The sequence below is a fragment of the Pomacea canaliculata genome, linkage group LG9, assembly GCF_003073045.1.
Source record: "Pomacea canaliculata isolate SZHN2017 linkage group LG9, ASM307304v1, whole genome shotgun sequence".
Lineage (NCBI taxonomy): Eukaryota > Metazoa > Mollusca > Gastropoda > Architaenioglossa > Ampullariidae > Pomacea > Pomacea canaliculata.
The window spans coordinates 6,331,765-6,352,627 of record NC_037598.1 but is presented as its reverse complement, the minus strand read 5'-3'; the positions used below and the strand labels follow the sequence as shown (position 1 = coordinate 6,352,627).

Sequence of the window (20,863 nt, the reverse complement as noted above, 5' to 3'; positions counted from 1 at the left end):
TCATGGCATGATTAAAACACCTGAAAGGCAATATACTCCCAACAATGGGACAAAAATTCACCTGGCATCCATTTAACTTGATCATTCATTTCAACACCAAGCTGTTAAATATTTCTTCCTTACCTTCACTGCAATGTCATAACTTTGTTCAGGCTCCAGGTCAGTCAGGAAAAACTGATAACCTTGATTGTCACCAATACGATTGGCTTTGACCTCTCCATGCCACTGACCATCTACATATATGGCATATGAAGAAATCGCCTCTTGAGTTGATGCTGGCTGGCCCAGAGGTTTGTCCCATGCAATGAGCACGCACCCTGTCTTATAGGAGGGCTGCTGAGCAATGCAAGGCACTGGAGGTCTGTAGGGACAGGTGATGTAAACAGTTTTTGAAGGTGCACTTTCTTGTGCTGCCAGTGTCATGACTGCTATGACATTGATGCTGATGGTTCTTCCTTCAGGTAAAGAAAGAAATTGGTAGGAGCCATTCATTTCAATGATTATATTTCACAAAACAAATTGCAAGAATGATCAGAATACAAGAGCAATAACAAATCTTGTTTGAACCCTCCTAGTGTCTCTTCACTTATATATTTTGTGACCATATTGTCTGATCTAAATATCCAGTTCTGTAGTTCTCTAAATTATGCTGTATATCTTCCAAAATATGGTTTAATTCCATTAGCCTTCCCTAAATGTTCTCAGTCTTGGAGAAACACAATCAAGAGTATATACAGAAGAAGCAAGAGCCTGACCAGGGGAAATGTTGTTGATGACCATCTTCTGTATGTCTGGGTTTCGCAGCCCACCCAAGGGTTTGCCATCTACATTGATTTGGTACCCTTTTAGGCGAGCATTTTCATGCATTTCAGGAGGTTCCCAAGCTATGCATGCCTGAATATTGATAAAAAAAGTAGATGCTGTCAGTTATCTTGCACCATGCTATTTTTAAAATGAAAATAACAAAACCTTGAAAAACAAATAGTTAGAACTACAAGAAAAAACATAAAACAAACCCAATGTAAACTGTAGGAAATCATGTTACATTGTCAAAACAGTAGCATCTTAAAATATGGTCACCTTAAGGCATTGCCAACAGATTTGTTTACATAAGGTGACCAGATGTTTCGGGGTGAAAGCGGGACACATGCCGATGATGGTGTCGCCACCGTCAAAGAACGCCGAAAAAAGTGATTTTTAAAGACAACCGGGACATTTGACGGACTTGCCAGAAAGCCAGAAAGCGGGACATTGGGCGTCCCGCCCGATGAGCAGGCGGGACACGAGGTCAAAAGCGGGACTGTCCCGCTTTAGGCGGGACGTCTGGTCACCTTAGTTTACAAAGCTACACTGTGAGGGTGAAGCATGTTTCAGCCTTGTAACTTACTTGATACATATCTACTTTAATAATGCGCATCCGTGGAGCTTTGGGTGGGCCTACTGTGGTGTAGTACAACACTGAGGAGGTGGTTTGGATCTCACAAGGCTTGTTGCCATGTACCATGGAATAGTGGGCGATGACATAGATCCTGTCAGCAAAAGATCAAAACAGACAAATCTTCTGGTCCCTGTTTGATCACGTTATTTGACTAAAAAGAAATAAAGAAAACTTTTGCAAATAAATTCACATTTTAGACATGCATCCCTAAAATATTTTCTACATTCTTCTATCTCGAAGGACATTATTGCACTCGAAACATTATGTTTTGCATAAATGTCCTAGCTGATGCCACAATGTCATACTTTATTACTTTCTCTTTCACTTTCTCTTTTCTTTCGCGTGTTCTCATCATGCACTTTAAGTGTGCCAACATGTGTATAGGCATATAGTCACTATATACAAAACTCACTGAAGAAGGGGCAAAACACTGACCTGTACGTTAAACCTGGTTGCAGCCCCCTGACCAAGCAGAGCTCCTTGTCTTGTATGTTCCAGCAATGTTGCACACCTCTCACTGACTTTCCTTTTTCGACCAGGTTGCATTCATAGCTGAGACAGTCATACATAACATCATGATATTCATAATAGCATGATAGCCGTCAGTATGCCTGGTTACTGCACTAAGACGTACACTCAAGAAGTTATGTTCGGCCTTGCACCAGTTGCTGTGCAGGAGACCACAAACTTCCCATCAAAACCATTTTAACTGATGTAGTTAATCAAGATGAGCAGAATGACTGTACCTGATGTCGCTGTTGATTTCAGTGGAGAATTTAGTGCCCACGACATTCACCACATACAGAAGAAGCTTATAATCGTTGTCAGGTTGTCTAGGCAACTCCCAAGCTATGCGTACACTGTGTCTGCCCTTAGTGGTGGCCATTATGGAGGGGGCAGGAAGTAAACCATCACAGGAGCCCTGGACCATCTGCATGCACAAGAAGAAACAATCCATGAGCTATAAGCACCTTTTGAGGTGTTCAAGGTAAGAAACACCAAGTGTGGCTTGCTGATCCAAGAACAGACTTGAGCTTACAACAGCAACAAAGAGTAAACCACCAGCATGCTCTTTTAGCCAAGCAGCCAGGTAACCCAACAAATCCATCTTTCTTAAGAAAATTTTCTTGGATGAATCATGGTGCATGCAGGTCATTGTACATAGAAAGAACACCCTTATTTTATTTGTTCCTCCTACCCTCTATCCATCTTTGCAGAAATCATACCTCTCCTTCTCGGACTGACATCATGTTTACGTCTGAAGGCGTCACAGCTAGTTTGGATTTCTCCAAGCCATCCTCTGTGAGCATATTCTCATTTTTAGGTGGGTCCACTTCCTTCAGAACTTTAATCATTGCTGCAGCCTTAGGTTCCTTCCTTCTCTTTTCTTTGCTGTCTTCATCGGTAACTCCAATAGCATCCTTGCCCTGATTGATATCAAAGTTTGTTTTGGAATATTTTTAAGGTTTATCTTGATCATATCTTAATATCAAAGTTTGCTTTCATGGAATTTTTTTAAGGATTAGATTTTCATGGAAGTGTGATCATTTTGTTGCTAATTGTCTCTTCACCCTCTTACTTTATGTGAGATACAAGGCAAACATTTTGCAATAGAAAACTCTAGAAACTGGGATTCTTATGTTCTTATCTTTCTCTCTGATTAGTTCATAACTCACACACCAAATAATATATGCTACTCCTGAAAAAATGGAAGACTAGACTTTTAAGTGGAAGTACCAACCCTCAATCTATCTGAAAATAGGCTATTATACATATAAGTAAAAGGTCTTCCTCCTAAAAAAAAAATACACAAATTTCAGCAAGCTCACCTAAACTCTAAAGAAACTATAGTATTTAATATCTCAACAAATGTGAAATTGTTAAGCTTTCTACCTTGTCCAGTGCTCGCTGGCCTCGTTGCTGCTGCAGGTTTTCCCTAGTGTCTGTCGCCTCATTCTTTGAAGCATCCAGAATAACAACATGCCCACCAGCAGACTGCTCTTCTGCATCTGATTCAAGGTCTGAGGAAGCTGCAGACTCAGAACCTGAAGTTTCCTCTTCAGCATGTTTGTCTGCTGCTCTCTTGGATAACACAGGCTGGACGTCTTCACATGGGACCAGCTCTACTCTCTCTGTATCTACGTTATTCTCCTTGGCCACTGGCTCTGCACAGGAAGAAATTTGTTTGTCATAATTCTGGAGATATATGCTATAGCTCCAATAATTATCATATCAAGTATCATATTTTATTTGATCTTTTTTACAAACTTAGTTGCTAAAAACAATATTTAAAGAATTATTTCAGACATATATAGGTATTACTATATTTAATATACACATTAACAGATATTTCACTTTCAAGAGGTCTGACATAATTTAGAAACAATTTTCAAAAAATTACATCAGGTGAAATATTTTGAAACTATAATTGATTTTCTGGACCAGTAAAAGAGGTCTTAAAAAAAATCAGAAACAGTTTCTCATAATTTATTACATTATTCTCTACAAACATCATTTAGTGAATATTAACGACACATTTGTTTTAGTCTTAGTGTCACCTGAATCATGTATATAACAGTCTTATATAGAACTATGCAATCAAATATATTACAAGTCATAACAACAATAAGTGCAGATTGTTTAACCACTGTAGGCTCTGATCAATAATTTGTGATGACTAGGTCTGTGGCAGACTGAAGTGAGATAAAAACAGAAATTAAAGTGAAAGTGAACAGTGACCTCCCTGTAACCAAACATCCCTTCAAAAGAATTACAGGCATTACATTTGAAATTAAGAAGGCTGTGTGGCTTCCACCTCGTTATAAACATATATGCATGCATGCATGGGTACACAAAAACACACTCATTAGACAACAACCCTGATCTTTGTACATAGTCTAATTTTCTCTCTTTAATGAATTTCTTTTATTGAAGTAGTGTTTCAGTATCCTTCCCTTAGATCAAGAGCTAGATATGTTAAGAAGCATAACTTTGCTTATTGTTATCCTTTTAAATAAAGATTTGCCATTTATCACTCACACACAGACACATTGGTGAGTAGACATCACTGTGCAGACACCATATGCTCTGCAAGACTGAGATAGCCATGCACATTTTTTTTAACGGACGCCCAGACATCCCAAAACAACAGCAGTAAGCCCACCTGCGCTATTATTACATAAAACTTAATATTCCCGTCATGGAGCAGCATTGGCATTCCATCCTGTTTTCATCTTCACTCTACCTTCAGCGAACACATCTCACTGCCTGCTAAGCTGATTCTATTCAGTTGCTTAACCACACAGAGGCCATGTACTTAAAAATACAAAATAAATTCAGAAGTGAAAGCACATGCTTGGTGAGTCACATGGATAATTTGGGGAATGAAGTACCTCTGCGCTGATACTGCTTACTGGTCTCTTGTTGCTTGAGTTCTAGTAACCTCTTATTATCTGCTTCTCTTCCATGACGTGCTACTCTAAGATAGTCAGGGTTCTCAGTTTTCGGATCATAAATTGTTTGGATTTGATCTGTAGCGTCATCATCAAGAAGGTCCTCTCTGATGAAGGGAACCTGACTGACTATCTCCAAGTAACGGGACAGCATTCCCTTTGTCTCCATTGGCAAAGAAGGAGTTGGTTCCCTTTCTTGCCTATACATGGGAACATCTCCATATGGTTCATTGACAACATACTGGAATCTTTTCTCTCTGCTGCTGTCTTCTGGAATGAGGGCTTCACTGTCACTAACCTGAGAATCAAAGCTCCTGCTGTGTCGAGTTGATGACAGGTGCTGGGATTCCCTTGGTTTCCTAGAATGTAGATGGTGATGTGTGCTGCCCCTATCAATGTCATCATCATCTGCAGGTCCAAAATAGAACTGAACGGACTTTCGTGAATGAGACTGGCCATCTAGTCGCTCTGCGTAGCGAGGGGAAATATACAGATGTTCCACACTGTCTTTGTCTGAAGCAGTGTCACTATCCACTTCTTCCCTGTAGATCTTCTTCCCATGTTCCCAGCGAGGTCGTCCCCCATCAGTACCATGCTCCCCCCTTTGCCTCCCATGACCATCATAGTCTAATTCACCAGGGATGTCACGGTAATTGTGCACATAGCTGTCATTGCTCCTGATCCTCCTGGAGAGATTTCTTCCATGGTCATGAGAGCTGTCTTTGTATGCAGATTCATCACTGCTCTGTTGGGCTACAAGACGTCCTCTCCGATCATCAATAGAGCCTCTCCGATTCCAGCTTCGGTCTTTTCTGTGAAAAGGTATGGATCGCTGGACTGTGGCTGATGGCTGGACGCCCACAGACTGCTGGGAAACTCTTGATGCATGTGGTCTGTCATATCTGTGATGGTAGGACTCCAAAGAGGAGGTGTGTCTCATGTAGTTGTCTGACACTTCATCTGGATAGCTATCCTGTCTGTAGTTTACTGGCCTAGGTGTTGGTGGATGCCATCTTTTTCCCCTGCTTCTGGATGAGTCGTCACTGAAGTCATAGTCATGGCCATGATATAGGGCAGTTCGTCCACCAGACCTGTCTTGCTGCTCATAATCATCTTCATAATAATCATCACTGAAACTGTTAGATAACGTTGCCTGACGATGAGAAAAAAGCTGCATGCGCTGGTTTCTCACGTGTGGAGCTTGACAAGATGGTGCTGGGGAAGCCATTCCACCTATTGCTGCTGATGCAGAGGCATGGGTTTTCAGCACTGATCTGAGCCGATCACTAACTCTCTCTACCTCTTTCTCTGGCTGAGTGATCTTGATTACAGGTGCCTGCCCACTCGGAGTCTGTTTCTGTCTAGTGACAAAAGCCCGAAGCTGGGTCCAGTTAATTCTTTGCTCTCTGATGTCCCTCTTCCCTTTAAAAGGGTGTGAGGTGGCTGGGGGCTTCCTTGCCCTCTTCTCCTTGTGTAGAAAAGATCTTACACTTTGAGCAACAGTTCGAAATGATGCACGCTTACGCAGGGAAGGGTTTTGTGCCCTAGCACTAGCTGGATCCCCTACTGCAATGTTCAGAAGAGTAGTTGTTTCAGTCTGCAATGTTTCTAGGTTAGAGAAGGATTTTCTGAGCAGCAAAGGAGAGCAATCTTCTTGCACTGCTGTTAGAACAAGATGGTAATTAAAGTAAGCAAGCATCCGACAGCTGTAGACATTGACATATACATATATGACATCCATGCATTTTTACATGTCCCAAACTCCTTACTTTTTAAGAACTTTAAATTCGAAGATAATGTTGACCTATAAGAAACACACCAAATTTAGTTTCTGGAGTGTGGAGGTACCTGGCCTATTCCCTCTTTATCATAAAGAAATATGTCAATGCATTCTCTCTCCTACATGATAAGTGTACATCCATACAGGCTAGCGTGCACCCTGCACTCACACACACACACCGGTAAAAGAAGTAAAAACCCTCCAAAGCAGCTAAAACAATTAACAACTCTATTCATTATTCATAGAATTTGCAGTGGAAGATTTTTTTTAAACAGCTTTTAATTACTGATCAATGTAGAAGACAGCAGTATTTCAACAGAGTTTACAAATATTATTCAACTTCATAGCTCAAAATGATGAAGCAGACAAGAAATAGATGGATTGAAAAACATTAATAAGATTAAATAGCAAAACAAAATTTAAAAAGTAAATGGATTGTAGCAATCAGTAAACTCAGACGCTAACAAACTATATAGTCAAACAATATGAGCAGTTACAAATTAATATATTTAGAAAAATGTTTAAGAACCAACCAGCAGTTCCCCCATCAACCACATTGTCTACAGCCTGTCCCTGCTGTTTGGCATCTGTAAGCGAATCATACAGAACATTTATAAACAATGCCACATTTATAAATTATGCCACATTTCTCTTGTTGTACTACAAGGTGTTTTCTAGGCCTAAGCTAGAAATGTTTCTCTTTACTGTCAATTAATTTCAAATTCTTTTGATCAGTAAAATAAAATTATTTTTGGCTTTCAACACACGTCTATTTCAAAATCTAATTTTACACTAAATAAGGAATGTAGTAATTTGCCAAAAGAAGCAAACAGTTACCTATAATTTCAGCTACAACTGCCATCCAAAATTTAAGCCATCTTTGTAGTCAAAGGTTAAAAGTTAAAAAGTCACTGTCAAGAAACAGTAATTGATCATTATTCAGAAATAAAATTTTTCAAAAATAAATACAAAGTGTGGTACTTAGAATTCCACACAACTCTCAAAGACAAATGTTCAGAAGTAAGTAGGCCCTGCAACATTTCTACAAAACTATGCTGTTGCCATAGGCTGTGTGTTTCTTGTTGGCCTCTGGAGAGACAGTGCACCCATACTAGCACCACACTCTCACATCAAATGCTGACAACAGCATGGGAATCAATGGCTGCAAACGAATTGATTTCTAGTTTTCTGCTACCTGCCTTAGACACGTCTCACAAAGGGTCATAAAAAAATCATCCCAGCTCCAAGCTAGCCAATAGACATCTGAGCCAACAGTGAATAACCCCCTAAAAAGTGTGACTGAAAGAAGGCAAGAAATCAATTTGTCTCCTATATTTAGGCACATTAAAAAAAAAAAAAAAAAAAAAAAACAGAAGCACCTTGTACAAGCTTTCCTGATCTTTGTTGCAAAATAGCTCTTAAAAAATATCTCCACTAAAAAATTCCAACATGAATTCACCTTGCTGCTTCAGCTGCCTCTCTCGTGGAAGCTCCATTTCTGACTCAGATGCAGAACCTTTTTCAGATTCGCTCTCTGATCCTGTACTGATTTCAGACTGGGATTCCTCAGAAGACATCAAACTTTTGTCTGGTGTTGATGCATTGATGATGCAGCAACAGTGCATAAAGTTGCAGTGACATGTGAGCATGCAAGAGTGAAATAAAATAAATCAGTGCTGCAGCTTAGCATGCACACAAGAAGTGGTTAAAAAAAGCTGTATTTTGGCACTGTAAAGTGAGCCAGACTGGTGGTTCCTTAAGATTATCTTTATACTATTGTAACAGATACTTTCTTTTGTTTCTAAACAAAAAAAATAGTGAAAGCAAATATGAATAACTTTAAAATAAATAAAGGCTGTGAGTTTTGGTTGCTTTTGGCATTAAAGTGCTTTCACCTACGGGTGATTTTGAACTATGAGGGAAAAGGGAATGAGAATGAAACTGGAGTAGTTGAAAAAATCCCAACACAAACCCTTTGAACAGGTGTCACAGAGTATTTCAAGACAGGATCTGAGCCCAGGACTCTCACTGATGTAAAAAATGTTTTAACTACTATACAGTACCCATGCAGTGACCCCATGGCTGTGAAATTGCACATTATAAAGTTTATAACCCATTGGCTACCTTGAATAATGAATAGAAAAACTAATAATAATAATAAATGAAAGATTTGTATAGCATACACTCATAAGAAGCATGCTCTTAGAACAAGAATGACAGGGACAACATGGAGAGCATATAAGGGATGGAAGAATAAACAATTAACAGGACTGACCATGAATAGAAGACAAATATAAAAAATGCAAAAAAGAACCAAATAACAAAAAAATTAGCAGCGAAATGTATTGTGAAAGTAAGCTACAAATAAAGTACAGTTCACACAGGAAATGAATCCTACCATCCATCTCAGGTAAGTAGCCAGAGCCTTCAAGAACTTCAATATACTCCAGGTAGGCCTCCTCCTGCTCCATCACACGCTGCTCAGGAGGGGGGAGGGTGATGCTGGATGTGTCAAGGGGAAGTTGCACCACCAGTATGTTGGACATTCGTGTCTCATCAGAATCTGAAAATCAAAACTCACATGCTTCTTATATATAAAAAGATGCACAAACAAACCTTCATTGACCCTCATTATTCCATAACTTCTTGTTTCATGTGTGCTTAACATTTTTGCTAATAAAGAAAAACAAAATATTTCTTTGCCTCACTCTGTATCACATAATTAGGACACAACTAGACTAGCTTACTCTTGACTATTACATAACTTCGTGTATGCTAATCAAGACAAAAACAGTTCTCATTTTCTAGTGAAACTTGTGTTTGCTGCAATAATCTTGCCTCTATGCACAGACCTAACAAAGTGATGCCCAAAACCATTTTTTTTTTTCATGCATTCTTCAGGCATATATATTTTTTGAAGTTTGTATTGTAATATGGCTTTCCATAAAGTTTTCGTCCAGATAAATATCTAGGAAAAGAACAGATATTCTAAATAATATATTCATAATTATCATCAGTATTTTTATAGTACACAAAATAACTATATACCTGTTAAAAGGAAAGAACATGTAACCAGTACTCACCTGCCACAAGGGCATGAACAAACAACTTGTACTCAATTCCAAGATCACACCCACTGATGACAACTTTGCACCGATTGGAATCTTCATCAGGAATAAGCTGTAGAAATCCCACAACCCCAATTATAATTATTAACTGAAACTGCGATTAAAAAACAATTTTCAAACATTTCTAAGCATAGAAGTGGTCGAAATCATGATCTAGTTTGAATGACACATCCTTCAGGAGCAGGCAATGGGAAAGCTGAGAAGAAGCATCGAGGCTAATTTACGTCTCTACTCTTCTGCAATGCCTTGAGGTAAAAATTACACATCTGACACTGTTCACACAAATATATCCTGGGAACACAAAGGGTTAAGAGCTCAAGTGTCTTGTAAAAAGCCAGACTCCTTCAGTGGGTAAAAAAAAAGGGGGAGGGGCAAAGACAAATTATGCTGTATTTATCTTTGTATATAGCACTGAACAGACAACTGACAAATGAACTGTCTGATATCTATCTCTGTCACAGTGCAACAGAAGTTGAGAAGGATTGGTCACTATAGACTATTCTGTGATGATGCAAAGAGATTTGTTATTACAAAAGGTTTACCTACCTTGGGTCCACACTGCTGGTCATTAAGGTAAACCAGATAACCAGTAATGGGAACTTCATTAGAACTGATAGACATCCAGACTAAGCACAATGTCTTTGGGTCACTGATTGTTTCCAGGGAGATCAGTGGTCCTCCAGACTGCACAGTTTTAGGGGAAATCATTTGCTGCACAAAAATTACAGAAGGCTGCAAACTGAGATAATGACCAACAGACATGCAACAACAATATGACACAAATAATTCAGAAATCTCACTTCCATTTCTCCCAACACTTTCAATATTATGTTTGCAATATTATAAAGTACAGATCATATTATAAATGATAAATGCAGTCCAGTGAACTTTTGGTCATGGGGGAGTGAAGTACTCGAGATCACAAGTCTTTTTGTGAGGCCAGTGTCTATATCCTCTTTAATGACATTTTCCACCCACCAACCTTCAAAAGGGTCAAAAACTCATTCAACAGCTGGGTTAGCTGTGGGAAGTAGAATGTGCCACATGAGTACTGAGCTCTTGGCTAACAACTAGTGGCTAATGAACCAACCTAATGAACTATCACACATTACCAAACCTAATGAACTGTCACCCTCTACTGAACCTAATGAAATATTACCATCACCAAAAACAAGGAATTATCATTCATCACCAAATCTAAGCACATAAGAGCTTTTCTTGTCAGCCTTACACATAAAGTGCTCTAACAACTTGACTACCTGAATAATAGACTGTTCACCTTTGTGAACATACATGCACAGACTAAGAGGAATGTATTACATAAAATTTTTCTACAAAACTTTCCTGCAATTCAGCAGTCATCTGAGGCTTACAGTGATAGTGATGGCAAATTCTCATTTTCAGGATGTATGATGAACTGCTTGGACTTACCAAGATGTTGGATTCCAGAATCTGATTGTTGCTGTCAGTGGGAAAAACTTGTACACAGGCACTGTAGTTTCGGCCTCCTGCTAATCCAACAAGCTTCACACTGTTATTGGAGCTAGGGAACTTTTTGCAGTAGCTTACTCCATTTAATAAAATCTAAAAATAAGAAAGAATAAAAATAAGTTCTATGTTAGCTTTGGAACACACATAAATGTATACACACATGCACATGAATGCATGCATGCACATACACATGCATGCACACACACACACACAATGTAAGAGTTGCAAATAAACTTCACAGGAAAAAAAAATCAACAAAAAAGGTTTTAGAAAAATTTCACCTGATAAGCTTTAATCTCTTTCTGCACTCCTTCCACAGGTGGTTCCCAGAAAACCTCCAGAACACCTGGTGAGGTGAAGCAGCCTTTGATGGTTGGCTTGCACTTCAGCCAGTCCCAGGACTTAGTCTGTGATGCAAAAAAATAATGACAAATGAAATTTTACCTTCTGAGAATTGTTCAAGCCATAATTTATCCAGCAGTGGCAAATTATCCAGTTTATCGGCTACAAAATAAATTTGTCCTTCAGCTATTGCCACGGGCACTTTCAAAATAGAAAGCCTGACAGAGAGAGGAAACACTCACCTGTTTAGGGGCAGCAGACTCTTCATCTGACACGCCACTGTCATCTGTCAGGTGCTCTATATCACCCTTGCTGAGGACCCAGAATCTCCTACCACAGATTCCAAACTTTGTAAAACAGGATTTTACAGAAAGAAATAACATGCTCAGTCTAGAGAATAAGCTGGTCATTTAACAGCAGACTCAACAAACTAAACACATGGGAAAAAAACAAAGCTCAAAAATTAAAGATAATTAACTGACTTGGATGTGAAGATATGACTCTGCAGATGTTGGTCTGCAACAGCAATTGCTCTGACAAAGTGGAAACCAGACTCCCGTAGCCTTACTCCTCTCTCGGGGTTGTAAACCTGATCACATTTCAACATCAAATTTGAAATAAACTGGTTGATTTTTAAGAAGTACAACACACTTCAACAAATTCGCAAAAATAAATCTTCCATCTAAGGAAGACAATAACAAAAGAATATTCACAATTACATATTTACCACATCATCAACTGCACTAAGATGGGTCAATTTCAAACATCATTAATGAATTAACTCATCTGTTAAAGCTCTTATATTGCTAGAGAAATTTGCATTGATTACACAACTGGCATGTTGAATCAAAAAAATTATAATTCTGTAGACAAACAGAACATCTGATTTGATGGTTAATTAATTGTTAAAGGGAAAATAATCCGTGAAAAAGAGATTCTTCCTTTATTTGTTTTTGCCCAGCCTGATGTATTTTGCAACTTGACCACCAGATTATAAAGTGCACAAAATAAAAAAAGAAATAGCTTTATTTTCAACATTAAATAAACTTGAATCTGTAAGTGTCTGAAGTCATTCTTCAGGAGAGGACAGCAAACTGCTTGATTTTGAATTCTTACTATGAACCCTCTTAGCAAGTCTTAATAATGAGGTTCTACTGTGATAATTATGGTAACTACGGAATAATTATGATAATCTGCCAAAAAACACAGTACCCTAGAGCTTGTGTTGGGTACAGATCCATCTAAAGTGTAGTAGATCTTAGCATCCGGTGTGTCACAGGCCAGGTACATCTTGCTGTACCTTTCCACAGTTCCACCAATTTGCTCTGATGAGATGCATGGGTCCCTTGTTCTTGGTGCTAAGACAAGTACATCTGGCATCAGCAAAAGAGGCCTTTCTATAATGCATCTGTTCTACACATCTATATGTAAATAAGTAATTAAATATGTTTATGTTGTAACCATAACTGAATTTTTGTTTTATGATTTATGATAATTAGGCTGTCTCAATCAAACCAAGTATGAGCAATTAGGCACAGAACAACAACAGCCCAAGACTGATCCTAGAAATGTTAAGGATGCAAGATAAAAAAAGAAACCCACCAACTTCCATGACATTGACAGTGCAGGAAAAGCCTGGTGCACCCTGAGATATGACAGTATAATTTCCATCCTCATCAAAGGTATAAAGAAAACTGTCATTGGGGAGGGGACGCCCACTGTTGAAGGCCCGTGGCCCTTTGATCATGTTCAGAGGAGTCTGTGAGACAGTTGTCAACATTAGGTCTCAAAGAAAGTGCTATTTATTCACATTGTTATTGTCTATGATTTCATAATATTCAAAACTAAATCATCTGCACAAGCATCACACTCACATCTGAAAGTAACCAAAGTAAAATTTAGGAGATCCATACAGCTCCATGTCTGAACCTTTACAGAGCAACGTACGGTTTCCAAAAAGTGAACATGCTACAGTCTCTCATATGTAAGGGATATAATCTGGATTAAATTTTTGGAAGATGGCAAGCACAAATGTCAGCACTAATCTAACCTATTGATATTTCCTCCCACATTTTCACTCTTAGCTCAATAGTTATTGGTGAGAGATTTGTGCATCCAACAAGACTCATGATCATTATCTTTTCTTTCTCCTTTAAATTTGTTTAAAGGTCCATCATTTACAAACCATACAAACTTTACTGAAATTTAGAAACAAAAGGAGGTGGGGGGGGACCCACCAATTTGCAGCCTGAGAAATCAATCAATTCACTTACAGCACTGCATGGATCTGTCACATGAATGATGTTGTGTTCTTCTTCTGTTCCTTTCCAGCTCCACATTAAACTCTGACCCTGAAAATTATACAGGCATGCCAGGATTGAAAAGAAAACCTACCTACATATGACAGCAATGATAACAATGTTTTGTTCCAAATGTGATTAACAAACTGGTGTGAAACAGAAAAAAAATAAAATAAATTACATACACTGAAAACTGAAGAGCTTTTCTAACTGAAATATTTGTAGGATAGCTAATACTTTGCTCAAGAATCCTGACCTTCTGAAGACATACAGTTGATGGGTGGAACCCTTTTTTGTCCACTTGCACGGTGACACTGTCACGACGTTCATCACAGACAACACTGCTTAGCCTGGTCTCGTCCATAAACTTGAAGCGAAACAGAAAATTTGAAGCACATATGATGCAAGACTGTATGGCAAAGATGATAAACTCTAAGAGATCTATAAAGCTTTAGTAGGAATGAATAATTTGTATTAATCAATATTTGGTAATAACATGCTAATACATACGGTACTAACAGACTGAGAAATAAAGTAAATTGTTGGTCCCAAATAACATACTAATACACGTAGTACTAACAGCTCTATCATTTAAACATTTCAAAATTATTTGGTGTGTTTCAGATACCACTTGGTTCTTTCTTTTAAAAAAAAAACACTTCTATAGTTGTTAATTCAAATTTGATATTTAAGTACAGTTACTTCAATAGGTCAGCCTGAACATTTTGGCAAAAGACATACCATGAAAGAACAACAACTGATCCATAAAGACTTCAATGTAGCTGATATTTAACTCTACAAATGTGTATTCTTATTTTCTCTGCCAATAGCTTTCTCTCTCTTCCTCTTTATACATTGTGTCATACTCTCAAAGTATCTATATATATATATATGACACCCATATAAGTCAAAAATAATTTTAATGAATTTAAAATTACTCAAGTAAAGATAAGATTACATTTGCTTCCTTCTTTTTCTGGAACGACAAGCTCTTGAAATGGAGGGTGCCAGTTTGACTGATGACTTTAGCAAAGCACCGCCTGCCAAACATTTGGTATCATTTTATTGGCAATAAGGTTATTGAGTGGGAAAAATTGATGTGGTTGCTTCAAAGACACACTTACACACCTGTCATGCAGCAGTTATTAAATAGTTATTAAATAGTTATTAAATCAAAAAGCAAAGAGCTTCAACATTACAAGACAGAGCCCAGTACCACACATAGCAGACAATGACAGCATCATTTTATCTTTAAATACTGCCAAATTTTCAGCTCACCGGGGTGTCAAAGCCTTGTTGGAGCCCACATCCAGCACCTGGTCAACAGTTTCCACGAGGGTTACATCATATTGTCGAGGCGACCCAAATAACCAGGCAACGACATCATTCAGCTGAACACAGACAGGGTCAGGACGGATTTCTGACTCTTTAACCATCACTTCATGTACCTGCAAAAATCAGATATCATCATCTTTGCTGCCATGGAATTAACATTTGCAACATACACCTGGGAAATGTCTTCATCAGCAAACATGCATACAGAGGCTCCGCATGCATCTTCAGAATGATTCTATCCTAAGTGATACGACTAATAGTCTTAATGAAATATTTGATGTGACTGATGGATAGAGCAAATGAAATTTTTCCAAAAAAACCCAAAATTTACCAGTATATTTAAGCAAAAATATAATGTTCATTTTCAGTAATATGAATGTTGAAATATATTTCATCACTAACAGACTACATTTGCAATCTTGCTTGGGTATTTAAAAAGTAATCACCCATTCCCCATTACAAATTACTTTATTCTGTTACTAAAATAAAATAGCAAGAGACAGCTTAGTACTTTTAATATGTTTGTTGGTACTAAGGGCAAATAATATCTTCTCATTTATTTTACACAATATTGTTGAAAAGCTTGTTTTGGTTTCCTGTTTTCCTCTTCTATAAAGTGCATTCACAGAAAAGAAACAAAAATATTCAAATATAATAGAAAGATGATCAATTTTGCAAAACACAGTAAATGTTGCAGAGAGAGGCAGCATTAGCGATACAAGTAATACATGTTGATTGATAACATGAAGTTCGTAAAGCACATAAAAATGAGCATAACTGGAAAAAAACGTCCCAAAAGCATTTGTATATATGACCCGCAATACCATTCCACTTTTCACATGCAAGGGATAAAATAATGTAAAGTTTAATTCCAGACAAGTTTAAGAACAGCAAGCACACACTTTGTAAGATTTGACCCAGCATAGCAGGTTATTAACAGACAAAAATGCTTACAATTTAAAGTAGATATGTAACAATGTTTCTTTGCAGAGGTATTAATCAAAAGTCTGAAAAAACACTTAAAATTTAAAGGGAAAAATAATTACCACTCCTTTTACAAACTGTACAGAAAAAAATGATTTCAGCAACTTTGAGACTTGAAAAGCATGTAACTGAATAAGTAGTTTTAATGGCCTCAGCCTCTTCCCAGACTTATGCTAATTTACTTTAAATAAAGTTACTGGTACATCACAAGCAGTGAAGTAGCCAAATACTTTTGACCATGCTTTATTCTGAAAACTCCAAGTGTAGTCAAGGGGAAGAACAACTACTGTACTTGAAAATGCCTACATTTATTTAAAAACTGTACATACTATAGCGACCCAAATCTGATAATTGACTTACCACAATGTTCTGATTAAAATAGTATAATGTAGAAGTCTTACACTGAATTATTACTGTAATTATTAATTATGTCTCTAGCTGAGGTGACAGTTGTATTTGATCCCTTAGAGTGCTAGGAGCTGGGTAAGTCCCTTCTGTTCCCATTCTCTCTCTCTCAAAGCCTGTGTGGGTGGTGTGTGTATGTGAGCATGTGGGGGTGAGTGATGTGCATGCATGTGTGTGTGTGTTCAGATGAATAATGTAAGAGTGTATAAAAGCATAAATAGCATATTTAGAAAACAGCATAAAAGGATTTTTTTGTTAGAATTTAAAAATTAAAAACAGTTTTAATCATACTGTCACACACTGTACAGCATGTAATCACAAAATTCATTTTTTTACAGGCCACCTGAAACAAAACTAATTTCTACCCTATTTTCAATGTGTTTGAAAATGTTCCTGTTTAACAAACACCACAAAAATTTTTGCCAAGAAAATATTAAAGTGTCCATTAATAATGATTAATAAATAATTTTCCACTTGCTGATTTTTTTCTGGGTAAGCAATCCATAAGCAGTGAAGCTTCAGCTTCTGGAAGTCACACTAAGTATGCGCAGAAAACAAGAGGCTCATTCAACAACAGCTATAAAAAAATCCAAATAAATCTTAATTAGGAAATACTCTTTTCATTGTCTACTAAGTAGGCTACATAGGCAGGAAGAAGCCCATGAAAAAATGCCAAGCCCCTGTAAAGTACTTTTGTGAGCATTTCCTGAGGTCCTTATAAGCTAACTTATCAGAAATAAATGTATTGTTACTATACCTGAGGTCTTGTGGAAACAACAACAGCCCCAAACATTTCTGGCAAACTCTTGCTGCAAAATATTCAACCAAAACTTAGTCACACATAATACTGACAGAATATAAATGCACAGTCTGCTGCTCAACAAGCCATGTGGACAGGGGATGTTAAAGTGAGAACTTTTTCCTATGTTTCCCTTAACGTCAAGCAGGCCATTCTTTATAATCTCATCTATTTTTTCCTCCTGTTCGCATATTTTCTTTATCTGTATATATATATATGTTAAAAATCATTGTGCAGTAAAAGCTTTACGTCTCAAGTTTAGGCACCTTTGTCCTAAAGAAGACACGTGTACTAAGTTTGTTTCCTTGTATATTAGCAAGAGTTTTCTCCATCTGAACCTTTCTAAACTTTAAAAAAATAAAATTAGTACTTAAATGGATAAATGAATTTTGTCAGCTCAGACTTATCATCTGCAGGTTCAGATTAACACATATTAGAAAGGCAAGTCTCACCTCATAAAGTAGAAGACACCAGGTGTGCAAAACTGGTGTACAAAGGCTGAGGGACTGTCCCGTGCCTGGCCACTGCAATAGCCTCCTGGTATGGGCAATCCTCGGTGAGACACCTGTATAATGTTGTGCTGCTTTTTTCCGCTCTGCCACACCCACCAGACACGGTCGTTGCAGTGTACAGTCATCACCTTTGGCTCAAATCCGTTGTCAGTCAGGTGAATTGTGTGATTCTGGAATGTCATAAAAACAATGAACCTCTCATACCTGCTGGATGCAGTAACATGAACCCAATATTCTACTTTTTCTCCAAGATCAATGAGTCGGAATATAAGTTTTCTTTGTGGCTTATAAACATTATTTTATTCTGATTAGATCCTAATTATCTGAAGATCAAAGTGTCAGAAAATAAGCTTTATGCTTGACCATACCATGAATATACGGAATCAACAGTGACATTTTCTAAGGACGACAATAAACGTGCTTAGGGGTTACTTTTACAGTTTAAATATTTATTAATGCACTAAATGCTGAAAGCAGACATGTCTAAAGCTCACTGTTTGTTGCAGTCATTGTAGCATTTATTATGAAGTATAAATCAGGATGTATGAAATGAAAGCTACAACAAGTCAAGTCTCAAAGCATGCTAACAATCCCCCGTCTGCTGAAGGCCAAAACATACCTTAGATCCTGGGTTCACAAGGATGGAACAAGAGCTGAAACCATCTACTGCGTTTGAGATGCGGTAGGTGTAGGTACCAACAACTGAGAAATAAACAGTTGCAGCACCAACTCGAGACAAGAGACGCACACCTGAAGTATCCAAGTCTTGGAAATGCTCTGTGGATATAAAATTCATGAAGCCCCACTAATCACTGGAAACAGCAATAAATCCCTATATGGCTCATAATTTCCCAAGCTGTGGTTTTTCTTTGCACTGCATTGGAGATCTATTAAAAATTTTTAGGAATGATTATTAACATTAAAAAAAAAGCTTCAGCATAACAAATCCTGATCTTGACCTCTAGCTAAAGTCACTGGGTCTAAATCTACAGCTTTCAACAAAATGTGGCACTTGAAAGAGACAAAAGAAAATATTTTTGAAAAAAAGCTTATCTATAATTAAGTGCCTTGCTACATACCTGACTGTTCTCCACTTGTACTTTTGCGAGAATTGGAAGTCAGGACTTTGTCTTCTTCTAGAAGCAAGATATTTTCTTCAGCATCAACAGTGGCTTGACCATCCCATGTCCACCATACTCGATCTCCCACCACTGCACGAAGCAGCTCTGAAGCAGAAAGGGAATAAACTCATCTTCATCAACAGATACTGGAGACACACCCTGGTTATGTTTTTCCATGCAACTTATGACATGACAACATGTAGCATCTAGAACTAAGCCATATTTTCCCTGCAGCACACACAGACATGACATAAAATGATGTGATCAGCCAGGACCTGATGTGATGTAGTGTGATGTGTTGTAGTGTGATGCGATGTGTACCTGGCTCAAAGCTGTCCTTCTGAACCTTTATGATGTGCTCTCGCTGCTTTGGCTTCACAATGATTGTACCAATGTACTCTGCAGCTTCCTCAAAATTCTGGTCCGAGAAGTAAAAGACTCCAGTCTTGTCGAAGCGATGACACATCAGGCCCTGCTTGCTAGGAATGTATTTTAAGTACCAGTTTAAAATAAAATTTAATTTGTGGGTAATTTTCATCCTCTTCAACACATTTTTCCAATAAAGTAAATCATAACAAGCTTAAAATAATCACTGCATTTATTTTGTTAATTCTAGTTTCAGCTGTATATTATATCCTATGAAGCAGTTTTTAAGTAGTAATTTGCCCTTTCAATAACTGGTATGAGCAAAGTCACGCTACATAAAACTTATCCCAAGTTCATCAGTTGACCAAAAAGAATGTCAGCTCAAGAAAGCCTTTTCAGCTGACACATTTTTGTTGTTTCTCCAACACCATGTACCAAAGGCACCAAAGAGACCAAAGTTTTAGACACTAGATCCTCAAAGATAAAATGTCAAAAAAAAAGCATAGCCAAAATACTTTTTAAAGAGATTAAAAATAGTGAAAGCCTCTCACTAACATGAATGTATATGATAAAATGAAGATGAAAAGGTGTTTGGTCTATGCATGTTTGAACAGTTTTGAGTGCTTTGAGTCAATTCTACCTTGGTGTGGCCCATTTGAATCCATCACGTGTTGGCTGGAACAAAAACAGTTAACAATCAGGAAAAGAAGACAAGAAGGAGAAAAATGTACAGTATTTCGTCCTTTGAATGAAAATAAAAAGAGGGTTTCTTTGTTAATCGTGTTAAAGCAAATCTTGTTACAATACAGATTTATGTCTTAAACTGCTTCAACCAAAATGTTGATAATACTCATCACAATAAACGATAGTATAATAATAATGACTTTGAGCATGATCAACAGAGAATATAAGCAACTATTAATCAGTGCACTTACTTCATATGGATCTTCTTCATTGTGATCCAAGGAAGGAGGCTCTATCTGATACACACTATGAGTCTTCTTACACTAAAAGCAGAGGAAAGCAACAAACACTTAACAGCTGTAATATGTTAAAGTAAAAAAATGTAGGACAAAAACTAGCTGGCACATTTATGTCCTCTATAAGATATGGAGAAAAATGTTATTTTCTAACAAAACTCATGTAAAAATGAATAAGGATGTTAGTCAGACAACGTTTTCAACAATTCCTCTTTCCCATTTTAAGAGTGTTCACTCATGCAGTCATCTGTTACTCTTGGTCATGTCACAGACTTACAATAAAATGTAGTATGCACATCTCTTTCTTCTGCTCACCTTGAGACGATCCCAAGAAAACCACACCCGATCACCTTCTTCTATCAGCAAAATCATTGGCTGGAAAGACCGATCTAAGACCTCCACTTTGTATTCTCTGCATTGAAGTTCAAAG

The 20,863-nt window shown here is 37.6% G+C and overlaps 1 protein-coding gene across 5 annotated transcripts in view; it reads right to left on the bottom strand.

The window, feature by feature from the left end:
• Positions 1 to 20,863, bottom strand: part of LOC112572161 — a 56,210-nt gene that overhangs the window by 24,272 nt on the left and 11,075 nt on the right. For 4 of the 5 annotated variants that reach the window (XM_025251718.1, XM_025251719.1, XM_025251721.1 and 1 more), the window contains exons 9-39: positions 20,749 to 20,845; positions 20,389 to 20,460; positions 20,094 to 20,128; positions 19,409 to 19,566; positions 19,046 to 19,192; positions 18,586 to 18,743; positions 17,907 to 18,136; positions 17,413 to 17,464; positions 16,313 to 16,327; positions 15,210 to 15,379; positions 14,890 to 14,971; positions 14,188 to 14,298; positions 13,905 to 13,982; positions 13,234 to 13,390; positions 12,844 to 12,989; positions 12,114 to 12,220; positions 11,874 to 11,961; positions 11,571 to 11,696; positions 11,230 to 11,382; positions 10,345 to 10,509; positions 9,754 to 9,850; positions 9,069 to 9,233; positions 8,130 to 8,258; positions 7,204 to 7,257; positions 3,332 to 3,603; positions 2,665 to 2,865; positions 2,185 to 2,369; positions 1,874 to 1,990; positions 1,388 to 1,529; positions 756 to 894; positions 124 to 455 (exon numbers count right to left, since the gene is read on the bottom strand). In XM_025251718.1, coding sequence (XP_025107503.1) covers positions 124 to 455; positions 756 to 894; positions 1,388 to 1,529; positions 1,874 to 1,990; positions 2,185 to 2,369; positions 2,665 to 2,865; positions 3,332 to 3,603; positions 7,204 to 7,257; positions 8,130 to 8,258; positions 9,069 to 9,233; positions 9,754 to 9,850; positions 10,345 to 10,509; positions 11,230 to 11,382; positions 11,571 to 11,696; positions 11,874 to 11,961; positions 12,114 to 12,220; positions 12,844 to 12,989; positions 13,234 to 13,390; positions 13,905 to 13,982; positions 14,188 to 14,298; positions 14,890 to 14,971; positions 15,210 to 15,379; positions 16,313 to 16,327; positions 17,413 to 17,464; positions 17,907 to 18,136; positions 18,586 to 18,743; positions 19,046 to 19,192; positions 19,409 to 19,566; positions 20,094 to 20,128; positions 20,389 to 20,460; positions 20,749 to 20,845 — 4,180 coding nt within the window. The remainder of the gene's footprint in view (positions 1 to 123; positions 456 to 755; positions 895 to 1,387; positions 1,530 to 1,873; positions 1,991 to 2,184; positions 2,370 to 2,664; positions 2,866 to 3,331; positions 3,604 to 7,203; positions 7,258 to 8,129; positions 8,259 to 9,068; positions 9,234 to 9,753; positions 9,851 to 10,344; positions 10,510 to 11,229; positions 11,383 to 11,570; positions 11,697 to 11,873; positions 11,962 to 12,113; positions 12,221 to 12,843; positions 12,990 to 13,233; positions 13,391 to 13,904; positions 13,983 to 14,187; positions 14,299 to 14,889; positions 14,972 to 15,209; positions 15,380 to 16,312; positions 16,328 to 17,412; positions 17,465 to 17,906; positions 18,137 to 18,585; positions 18,744 to 19,045; positions 19,193 to 19,408; positions 19,567 to 20,093; positions 20,129 to 20,388; positions 20,461 to 20,748; positions 20,846 to 20,863) is intronic. The other variant, XM_025251720.1, reaches the window with a different exon arrangement.